Source organism: Lepidochelys olivacea (genome assembly GCF_965140295.1).
Source record: "Lepidochelys olivacea isolate rLepOli2 genome assembly, chromosome: 11".
NCBI lineage: Eukaryota > Metazoa > Chordata > Testudines > Cheloniidae > Lepidochelys > Lepidochelys olivacea.
In genome coordinates, this window is record NC_140421.1 from 18935156 (window position 1) to 18947539 (window position 12384).

At 39.1% G+C, this 12384-nt stretch overlaps 1 protein-coding gene across 8 annotated transcripts in view; it reads left to right on the top strand.

The window, feature by feature from the left end:
• Window positions 1-12384, top strand: part of R3HDM1 (R3H domain containing 1) — a 163914-nt gene that overhangs the window by 146197 nt on the left and 5333 nt on the right. For all 8 annotated transcript variants that reach the window (XM_084643971.1, XM_084643965.1, XM_084643968.1 and 5 more), the window contains 3 exons: window positions 3518-3621; window positions 10892-11061; window positions 11289-11439. In XM_084643971.1, the coding sequence (XP_084500097.1) occupies window positions 3518-3621; window positions 10892-11061; window positions 11289-11439 (425 nt within the window). The remainder of the gene's footprint in view (window positions 1-3517; window positions 3622-10891; window positions 11062-11288; window positions 11440-12384) is intronic.

The window sequence follows — 12384 nt, forward strand, 5'->3', positions numbered from 1 at the left end:
AAATTTTTTCCCTAATAACCATCCTAAACCTCCCCCACTGCAATTTGAGACCATTACTCCTCGTTCTGTGATCTGCTACCACTGAGAACAGTCTAGATCCATCCTCTTTGGAACCCCCTTTCAGGTTGTTGAAAGCAGCTATCAAATCCCCCCTCATGCTTCTCTTCTGCAGAATAAATAATCCCAGTTCCCTCAGCCTCTCCTCATAAATCATGTGTTCCAGTCCCCTAATCATTTTTATTGTCCTCCTCTGGACTCTTTTCAATTTTCCACATCCTTCTTGTAGTGTGGGGCCTAAAACTGGACACAGTACTCCAGATGAGGCCTCACCAATGCCGAATAAACGGGAGTGATCACATCCCTCTATCTGCGGGCAGTGCTCCTACTTATATAGCCTAAAATGCCATTAGCCTCCTTGGCAACAAGGGCACACAGTTGACTCATATCCAGCTTCTCGTCCATGGTAATCCCTAGGTCCTTTTCTGCAGAACTGCTGCCTAGCCGCTTAGTCCCTAGTCTATAGTAGTGCATGAGATTCTTCCGTCCTAAGTGCCAGGACTCTGCACTTGTCCTTGTTGAACCTCATCAGATTTCTTTTGGCCCAATCCTCTAATTTGTCTAGGGCCCTCTGTATCCTGTCCCTACCCTCCAGCGTATCTACCTCTCCTCCCAATTTAGTGTCATCTTCAAACTTGCTGAGGGTGCAATCCATGCCATCCTCCAGATCGTTAATGAAGATATTGAACAAAACCAGCCCCAGGACCGACCCTTGGAGCACTGTGTTTGATACCGGCTGCCAACTAGACATGGAGCCATTGATCACTACCCGTTGAGCCAGATGATCTAGCCAGCTTTCTATCCACCTTATAGTCCATCCAGCCCATACTTCTTTAACTTGCTGGCAAGAATACTGTGGGAGACTGTATCAAAAGCTTTGCCTAAAGTCAAGCAATAACATGTCCACTGCTTTCCCCTCATCCACAGAGCCTGGATGCCTGCCATATTTACTATTCTTTCTACCCAGCGGGATGGTTTGTTCCTGCACTCTCAATAAGGATTCTTTAAAATACAGCCAGCTCTCCTGGACTCCTTTCCCATTCATGTTATTCTTCCAGGGGATCTTGCCCATCAGTTCCCCAAGGGAGTCAAAGTCTGCTTTTCTGAAGTCCAGGGTCCGTATTCTGCTGCTCTCCTTTCTTCCTTATGTCAGAATCCGGAACACAACCATCTCACAGTCACTGCCTCCCAGGTTTCCATCCACTTTTGCTTCCACTACTAATTCTTATTCATGCAAGGTAGGTAGAACACAAATCAAAACAAAAAGATTCTCAGGTTACTTCTGGAAGTAGCTTATTGTAACAGAATTTCTAGTTTGAGTATTTGCTGAATCATTCTGGGAAGTGGTTTTCAACCGGGGTATGCGTACCCCTGGGGGTATGCAGAGGTCTTCCATGGGGTACATCAACTCAATTAGATATTTGCCTTGTTTTACAACAGGCTACATAAAAAGCTCAAGTGAAGTCAGTATAAACTAAAAGTTCATACTGACAGTGACTTGTTTATACTGCTCTATATACTATACACTGAAATTTAAGTACAATATTTATATCCAATTGATTTATTTTATAATTATATGGTAAAAATGAGAAAGTAAACAAATTTTTCAGTAATAGTGTGCTGTGACACTTTTGTATTTTTATGTCTGACTTTGTAAGCAAGTAGATTTTAAGTGAGGTGAAAGTTGGGGGTACGCAAGACAAATCAGACTGCGGAAAGGGGTACTGTAGTCTGGAAAGGTTGAGAGCCACTTGTTCAGTGAACACTGTTTTTACGCCAAGCCCCAGGAAATGCATTAATTCCTTTTTGCCATGACACTTAACATTTTGGAGAGATTTCTTTAGTCACTAGGTTTGTCACAGAAGTGATTTTTGGGAAAGGACAATAATAAAGATCTGAGAGAGCCATTGACTTTGAGGACTCAAGATTCCTGTGAGTCCAGCTCTCTGGCCCTGAGAAGTCAGCGAGTAGGCTTCTCCATTGATCTCCTGCCTTCAGCCTGCTCTGGCTGTCTCGCTTTGAGCCAGCATGCAATTCCCTGTTCTGCTCCCTGGCCTTCAGTCTAACCTTGCATTCCGTGCACAGCCAATGCTCCTTTTGAAGCCAAAATAAAAGCGTGGTTATGCAAGGTATACAAGAAAAGCCTCTTAAATTTGTAAGCAACTTTAAGGCCCAATTCTGTGGCTCTTTACTCTCAGTGCTCCCAACTCATATAACTTTGTTGCAAGTCTCTCAATATTTTTAAAGGGATTTCATGAATTTCTGACTTCAGCCTTCTATCTTTCAAATTTCAGTCCATCTCTGATTCCCCCATTACTGTCAATGGGACTAAAGCTTCAGGGTACCCTCAGCGAAGATGGTGGCCCTTTTTCACCTTGTGGAGGCCTTGATAGGAGAATTTGGGGGTGCCTAGAATTAGACTGTGAGGCAGGGTATTAAACAAAGTGAAAATGAACATGGAGAAGAGAGAGATCCACAATGTCCATCCTATATGGGCCTCTGTCCATCTATTTTACTTGTATACTTTATAATAATCATTCATGCCAAAAGCTATCACCATCTTCATTGTTTCTGCACTCATAGAAGTCAGCAAATTATTTATGGCCAAAATGTTGGTGGATTATGTCTTCCTGTCCTCTACATTTATTCTCGTTTACATTTACTAACAGACATTGTAATCTTTGGACCCAGGAGTCTGAAAACTTTCCTGGAGGACCTGTTCGATGCACACATTTTTGTATTTGAGCTTTCTTGCTTGTAGATAGGTTTTGTGTCACTAACAGTTTCTAAAACTATTCTTAAAATTAACAATATCTTTCAGAGCACAGACATGAAAAGATGTAGACTGCTGTTCTCTAAGTCCTGGTCCACACACCGTTCTTGTACAGCTAAACCTGTTGGGGATGAGGCTGTTTTTACAGGAAATAATTACATTTTTAAATTATATCTAATTTCTCTTTTTACAGAAATAATTATATAGTACAACCCCTAGTGTAGACACAGTTACACTGGTGTAAAGTTACCTTATCACCAGTAAAGTTTCTTCCCTTTCCTGGAAGGGAATACCAAAATAAAGCATCTTCATACTCCTATCACTTCATCCCCACTAAGAGCTTATGCTACTTTAACTATACCAGTATAGTCAAAGTGATACAACTTTCTAGTGTAGACCAGGCATAAGTCATGAGGTGTGAAGAGTCCTGAAATTTCTTTTTTAGTCTCTGTTTTCAGAGAAAAGCAGATAATGCATATTATTAAAAAAAAAGCATTCTATTTTCTTTCAGGAATTGGTATAAAAATTCCATTTACCTGTATGTAGCATGTGTTGTCAACTAATTCAAAAGCCATGGTTGAAATATTGTGTGTGTGTGTGTGTGTATGTGTATATATGTGTATATATATATATATATAAAATACTTTTTAATTCTCATTTATGTCACCTTCGTATTTTTTACTGCAGTTCATCAGTAGGATATTTGCAGCCTCCAGGATCAGAGCCAATGCAGTTTCCTAGAACATCTTCCCCGTGCAACTCACAGCAGCTTCAAGGACAACAGTGTACAGGTATGGGAATATAACTTTGGTGGTTGATGAAGTAAACAGAACTACATTTTCTGAATGACTAAGAAAAAGTTCTAGTTGTTATTATGCTGTGTATTTTGATAAATGCGGCTGAAAGGGGGCAATTTAGAATTAACCCATGCATTAACTTTATAGATATATTTTAAAACCAGCAGCTGATGTCACTAAGTTATACTGGGGATTTAATCTGATTTCTCACTTTTGTTTGCCTCATGTTATGGAAACTTATTAACAGTTTTTCTCTAAAATGTAATGACATATTTCAGTATGCCATGCTTGTATATGTGGTTGAGAGTTGACAGGAGAAAATTGAAAACACAAATTAAATTATTAATGAAGAGATCATTTTTGAAAGACAAGGGAGTTTACTGAAATATTTCTCCCTTACTATTTATAACTTGCAATACATCATAGTAATTATACGTGTTACAGTTTGGAACTTTAAAAAAAAGAAAAGAAAAGGAGGACTTGTGGCACCTTAGAGACTAACAAATGTATTAGAGCATAAGCTTTCATGAGCTACAGCTCACGTCATCGGATGCATACAGTGGAAAATATAGTCGGGAGATTTTTATATACTCGGAGAACATGAAACAATGGGTGTTACCATACAGACTGTAACAAGAGTGATCAGGAAAGGTGAGCTATTACCAGCAGGAGAGCGGGGGGGGGAGGGGGACCTTTTGTAGTGATAATCAAGGTGGGCCATTTCCAGCAGTTTATTTCCCCTCCTACTGTTCTTGTAAACAAGGGGAAATAGTTTTACTTTGTGTAATGACACATCCACTCCCAGTCTTTATTCAAGCCTAAGTTAATTGTATCCAGTTTGCAAATTAATTCCAATTCAGCAGTCTCTCGTTGGAGTCACTTTTTGAAGTTTTTTTTGTTGAAGAATTGCCACTTTTAGGTCTGTAATCGAGTGACCAAAGAGACTGAAGTGTTCTCCGACTGGTTTTTGACTGTTATAATTCTTGACATCTGATTTGTGTCCATTTATTCTTTTACGTAGAGACTGTCCAGTTTGGTCAATATACATGGCAGAGGGGCATTGCTGGCACATGATGGCATATATCACATTGGTAGATGTGCAGGTGAACGAGCCTCTGATAGTGTGGCTGATCTGATTAGGCCCTATGATGGTGTCCCCTGACTAGATATTCTTGTAAACTGGTGGAAATGGCCCACCTTGATTATCACTACAAAAGGTTCCCCCTGCCCTGCTCTCCTGCTGGTAGTAGCTCACCTTTCCTGATCACTCTTGTTACAATCTGTGTGATAACACCCATTGTTTCATGTTCTTTGTGTATATAAAATCTCCCGACTATATTTTCTACTGTATACATTCGATGAAGTGAACTGTAGCTCACGAAAGCTTATGCTCTAATATTTTTGTTAGTCTCTAAGGTGCCACAAGTACTCCTTTTTACGGATACAGACTAACACAGCTGCTACTCTGAAACTTGGAACTTTTGTGCAACTTCTGCTCAAATTCACTTTCCTAAATCTTGTTGGTTCCTATGGTTTTATATAGGCTGGGGTTCCACGTATGTTTTAAAAAGGAATAAAATTTAAATTATTGGTGGATCTCCTTAGAGTTATTCAATAGGGATGGTTGTCAATCTGTAAAGATGATTGTATCTCCTTCCAGCTGGCCATATAGTCTAGAATTGGGACATCTAAGTTTGAGACTTCATTTTGCACCTGATCCAGCAGAGGCTGGGTACATCATGGCAGCAGTGTACTTAGCTCCTGTGCTCAGGAGACAGATTCTAGACTTCATTAGTTGAACCAGGAACAACAATGGAGAAGTCATGCTGGGGGAGAGGTGTGGAAATAGTAGGCATTCTTCAAGCTATGGGCAGGGGGACAGTAATTTGTTCAACTAGAGGTGAAGGGGAACTAACTCCTCCCAGATTTGTATATGGTAGGCTTATTCATTGTTTTTACTTTCCTAGTTTATAACAACCATTCTGTCCAAAGAAGTATAGTAAGTTATCAAATTGTAATAGTTAGTCAGGTTATCAATTGTGTCTGTATGAAGTATACTCATTGTTTCCTTTATCCCCCACGGACCTTCCCTCCACTGATATAATTATAAACTTTAAAAAATGAAACTCCAGACAAAACAATGGCTAATTTCAGTGGCTTTATTGGGGGCAAGTTTCTCCAGATGAGAACATGATTTGGCAGAATCACCTAGCTAGCTTAAACCACATTTCAGAATAAAATGGTGTGTTTGTGCATGTACTGAAATAAATAAATAAATCTGATTATTATAATAATAATAGTAGCAGTCGTATGGAGCTTTTCACATACAAAGTGTTTTACAAACCTTAGTTTGCGTTGTTGTAGCCATATTTGTCCCCAGAATATTAGAGACAAGGTGGGTGAGGATATATATTTTTTTTTTATTAGACCAATTTTTGTTGGTGAAAAAGATGGGCTTTTAATCTTATACAGAGCACTTCTTCAGGTCTGGGAAAGGTACTCAGTGTCACAGCTGAATACAAGTTGGAACAGATTGTTTAGCATAAGTAGTTAACACATGTTGTAAGAGACCATTCAAAGTTAAGTGGCCAGTCATAGGACAAAAAAGGGGGGCTAGTGGGTTGCAGATTGTTGTAATAAGCCATAAATCCACTGTCTTCATTAAGTCCATGATTTTTATTGCCTAGTTAGAGGTATGATTTTAAGCTCTCGGCTTGTCTTTTGAAGGTGTTGTGCGGATTTCCTTTGAAGGTGAGAGATCATATATGGAGTGATCATTTTGTGAAACATGTTCACTCATGGGTAAGGCCCTGCTTAGTTTGCAATGTTGCAGAAATTGCAGATCCCGCAATATTCTACTTCCACTGCAGTTTTGACAGCAGGAGCCCCTGCTCTTAGACCCAGGCAGCCAACAGCGGGACCCCCACTGTCAGCCCCGGACGTCTGCTGTCAGCCCTGGGCTCCTGCGCTCAGCTCCAGGTGGCCAACAGCGGGAGCCCCTGCTGTCAGCCCCAGGCTCCTGCTCTCCACCCTGGACAGCCAACAGCAGAAAATCACGGAAAAGTAATAATGGACCTTATTACTGCAAATAATAATGTCGATTATTACTTTCCTGTGATTTTCCATGGCTTGTCTGCAACTCCGCCACAACTTTTTTTGACAATCATCCCGCTATTGAAGTAAGGCCTTACTCATGGTGTTTGTCTTTTTATAATGTCTCTGTGTGATTGCCTGGTGTCACCTACTTAGTTTTTTGGGTATATAATGCACTGGATGAGGTACACCACATGTTGGGGTGGGCCTAGTGGGACCCATGAGTTTTGAAAGGTGTGTTATGGGGGTATTTATGATCACAGTAGTGGAGATATGTCTGCAGGTTTTGCATCTGTTTTTCTGGCAGAGTCTGGTGCAGCTTTGAATTGGTGTGTCTCAGTCTGTGAAGAGCTTGCTTCTGATGAGCTTGGTGGGTACAAAGACCAGAAGATGGAGTTCAGGAAAGATTTCCTTGAGGACGTGGTCACCATCAAGTATGGAGTTGTAATTGTTTGATGATACCCCATATGGTGTCCAGTGTGACAACTAAGGGTGTGCTGTCAGAAAGGTTTTTTTTCCCCTCTATTGAAGCAGTGTATTTGGGGTAGATATGTGAGTGTTGTTGCTGTATCGGGGTGGAGGGGGTGACCTCAAGGATGGTGTTCTGAAGGAGATTGTTGATGTAGCAGAGTTTCTGGAGGAAGTAGGTTTTGTCCTGGAGGAACCTGGTCCTTTGTGTGGTGATGAATCCTGATATGCCTTCAGTAAGAGTGCCATGGCCAGATGGGATAGGTCTACCTGGGTTCCCTTGTTTGTGTATCTTGGGAAGCATGTAGATGGTCTCTGGGGTGGGTTCATGGGGGATGAGGATGCGGAGTTTCTTTTCGAGGTGTTCGGGGAAGGATTAGAGGTTATTCTTAAATTCTTTGGTGAATTGTGCTGTGGAGTCATCTTTATAGTGGTGTCAGAGTTTTTGGTTGGCCTTATTAACGTAGTCATCACAGTTGAAGACGATGATGGCACCACCTTTTCTGTTGGTTTGATCACTATCTGGTGGTTGGATTTCAGGGACTGTATAGCTGTCCTCTTAGCGGTGGAGAGATTGTGATATGTTTAAGGATTTCACAGACAATTTTTTTCCTGAAGCTGTTGATGTAATGATAAAATGTGTGGTTTCGTCGGTTTTGGGGTGTCCAGTCAGATGATTAATTTTTCCTATGAATTGGTAGGGGCTGGCAGTTGTGGGTTGTCATGATTGTTGCAAAATAATCTGTTGAGGTAGAGACAGTGAAAGAAGTCTTTTCTAGTTCTTCATAAGTTAGTATGATATCAGGTTTTGTGATAGGTGCAGAAGTTCAGTCCCCTGGAGAGTACAGATAATTCAGATCCAGTTAGGGGTAGTCTTGATGATAAATTGATGACATTGGAGTGTTGTTTAGTATCCGTATGGTGGTCCTGGTACTCCGGTTTCTTCCAAAGGTGTTCAGTGGGTTATGGCGTGCTGTAGAAGCTTTAACTTCTTGATTTTGCGTTGGATAGCTGTCATAGGGGTTTTTTTGATAATTGTTTTGAGTTAAAGTTTACAACTGAACGTTGACTTAATATAGCTTTGAAACTTTACTCTGCAGAAGAAAAATGCTGCTTTAAACCATCTTAATTTAAATGAAACACAGTTTCCTTACCTTATCAAATCTTTTTTAAAGTTTCGCTTTATTTTTTTTAGTAGTTCACGTTTAACACAGTACTGTATTATAGTTGTAGGGTGGTTCTGCTGCTGTCTGACTGCGTACTTCCAGCTCCAAATGAGGTGCGTGGTTGACCAGTCAGTTGGTAACTCTGGTGTTCATAACTCTGAGGTTCTATTGTAGACAAGTTTAGAACTGAGATTAGAAATATCTCATATAAATATCAGTCCTAGGAACAGACCAGTTGCTCACACTCCTCTCTTTGAGAGCCATTGCCCTATAAACTGTTTCATATGAGAAGTTTGTTGGATAATTTTTATACCCCTTTCTAATATTAAGCTTAGTGTAATAAAAATCAGCTCTTCTTCTCTTGACTGTATAGGCTCTACAGGATTGACAGGAGTAGAAAGAAACAAATGCTTTTGATTTTGTTTTTGTCAGAAAATGGGACTGAGTACTTACAGGGAGCACAGAGTCACTTCTTGTGTTAGAGAAGCATTTTTAGGTAGTGAAACTTTTATGTTTAGAGAAGCTGTGTTAGGTAACTTTTAGAGGTTTTATAAAAAAATTTTTTTTTCCTCAGTCTGAGTCTCAGCAGTTGGACTCCTAGTGCTAAGGGAGTCTGTCTGAACAGATGGAGAGTTACAAAAATAATCCCAGTAAAATATGTGACATATAGACACTGCATATGTCATGATCTGTAATTCAGAGGTTTAATTGGCAAACTTTCAGGATGAAATGCAGTCTTCATTTATGCCTTTGCCACTTCAAAATTATGCTTCCATGACAACCATGCCCAATAAAATCTTATACAGTCCCATCATATAGGTTTCAGAATAGCAGCCATGTTAGTCTGTATCTGCAAAAAGAACAGGAGTACTTGTGGCACCTTAGAGGCTTAATTAGCCTCTTACAGTTTGTATGGCAACTTCCACCTTCTCTGTATGTGTGTGTATATATATATATCTTCTTACTATATGTTCCATTCTGTGTATCCGATGAAGTGGGCTATAGCTCATGCTATATGCTATACGAAAGCTTATGCATTAATAAATTTGTTAGTCTCTAAGGTGCCACAAGTACTCCCATCATATATTCTCCCTATATATATAGTTGCATATTTATATTATGTACATTATGATATACATATGATATTTGTTGCTGCATGGTCTGGAGGTTACAGCAACAGCACTAAATCAACGGTTCTACGTTCTATTCCCTATATTGTCATTTGACTCCCTTAGTGGCCTTGGTCAAGTCACAAACCACTCTGTGACTTAGTTTCCTCATTTTTAAAACGTGGATACTACTTCCCTGACATTGTAAAGTGCTTTTTGAGCTGAGGCTGGAAGAAAATTTAGATGTGCAAAATATTATTTTTACTTCATTTATTTTGATGTTTAGTGTTAATCATTTATAGAACTTCATGTAGAGTACTAGTAAACATTTCATAGCATAGTATATTTTGTAAAAATAATGTAGTCTTAGTAATATGAGACCTCACCATAAAACCCTGCAATTAATTATTTGTTTAGAAATGTGGCCAAACCATGGGGCATTTTGTGAGAGTTAACTGATCTGTTGCGTAGTGAAGTGGAAACAATAAGCAACTATTTTTGGTAGCTTCCCAATTTAAAAATGCGTCTTCCAAAATATACGGTAACACCAATCAAATAAAAGCAGTTTGTGGTAAAATGTGTGGCTTGTGGTCTCTATGGCTCTTTATAAAGATGGACAATTAAAATAAATTCTTACATGAAACCATTTGCCTTATTCTAGGGTTGCCAACTTTCTAATCGCGCTAAACCGACCACCCTTGCCCCTTCCCTGAGGTCCCTCCATTTCCCCCCCCTTTGTCGCTTCCTCTCCCCCACCCTCACTCACTCGCTCATTTTCACCGGCCTATCTGTAAATGAGGATGTTAGCCTCACTTGAGTGTTAGGGATTAATCCAGCTTCCTCTGATGCAAAGCACTATATAAGAGTTAAATATTATGCTTGTTTTTTTACTGGTGACTTTTCTTAAAAAGAAGACACTGAGCATATCGTTGCTAATTGCCATGAAGCATAATGGACAGTTTTTATTTTTATCCAGCTACTTTTGCCTAATGTACAGCATTCCTTGACACTGGCTTAGACTTCAATTTTTAATAATTTGGTTTTTTGCTTTACATATTCACCTGTCTTCAAGTAACGATTGCTCTAATGATTGTTCAGAAAATAAAACCATGGTAAATTTAGAGCATTTTCAACTACTGCTTGATAGAACAGTTTGCTTAGAAAATGTTTGAATAATGATATTAAAAGTGTCAATAGCTCAACTCAGCTTTACAAATCCTGCTATCTCCCTTTTAAGTGATCTATAAGGATTTTATTTGGTAGCGGAAATAAAATATTCTACAGAAGACAAATCCCTGTATTTTCAAAAACCAGCAACCTATTATCTCACTAGCTGTTTTTTGTCACTTTCCTAATTTTCAGTAAATAAAGCACGAGTTGCATAATGAAGTAATTTCTAACAATAGCCTCCCACTTTTTGTTTTGTAGCGGTAGCTCCACCACCAGGTGGAGGAGTAGTAATGATGCAGCTGAATATACCCAACAATCCTCAGCCTCGAACCCATTCACCTCCTCAATGGAAACAAAATAAATATTATTGTGACCATCAAAGAGGACAGAAATCCACAGAGTTTAGCACTTTAGACAGTGCTACACAGGTATGATTTGGTTTTTTCTCTGAGATCATTTGTATTATGAACCTTGTATTTAAAAAGAGAATTCATTTCTGGAGAGGAACAAAATAAATCCAGTGCTTGTCAAATAGTAATATTAATGTTGTTGTGTCCAGGATTTTAATATTGTAAATATGTGATATAGTCAAGTAAATAAATTTAAAATCACAGACTTCTCAGGGACCAATATCTCTGTGTCATGTTTACTCTAGTTACAGCACAGTCCTCAACTAAATAGTCCTGCCACCTCACCAGCCCAATCACCAGCACCAGTTCAACTATCAAACATGAAAAACCTCCGTCCCACGTTAACACCTCTTTCTATTGTGTCCCAATTTTCTAGATCTTTTGTCCCTGGACAAGGTAAGATTCTTAGCTAACTGAAATATATGTAAAAAATACATGAATATTCCAGGTTTTTTCAATTTTCATCAGTTTTGAGGGCGAATTGTGATTGATTTTTAATGTTTTTGCCAGTGTGTTCAAAAAATGTATTCCTTGAATTATTTTAAAAAATAACTTTATGCTTCCATACCCTCCTTTGTCCCAAATAAAATAAAAAAGCCATGAACTTCATGCTAGTAATGAGGGGGTTTAGAACCATGCAGCTCCTTCTTCATAAATAACTTTCAGCACTAAGGAATTGTAAATTTGGGATATATTTGCTTTAAAGTGTTATATTGAAACCACAAACCTTAATATACTGTCACAACTGATGTTATTTTTAGGGATAGAAAAGATTGGTCAGTCCTATATGCCTACCCATTGCACTAGGTGGGCATGACATGGTACATGGGAAGGAGAAGTAGAAATGTAGGATAAGATAAACTGCCTTTTCACCAGACTGTTCATTCTTTATCCTCAATCCATTGATTAATCCACTGATTGAGCCACTACTTTTTAGATCAAAGAGTTATGTTTTGTACACTGCCCAGAACAGTGAAACAGGACCCTCTAGACATGACCACAGTAATGTTACTAATAATTGATATAGAGCTGTTAGGTAGTGACCTCCCATCATTATCATCAATGGACCAGGAAGTAGAGAGTCCTGCCATCTCTATCCTTTGGTCCTGCTATGCTCACACAATTAATAATTTCTCAGAGAAACTCCTTATAAAAGACCATGAGCAGAACCTGCTGCCATCATTTTAATGGAAGAGCAATGAGTATGGCATTTTCACTGATTAGAGACATGACTGTTCTTCTGTCTCATGGCAAGACAGCTGATTCACAGTGTTCAAATAACCAAGTCCAGATTAGTGAGCCAGCGAATAGCACATAACAATTGATTAGGTAGCTAAAAAG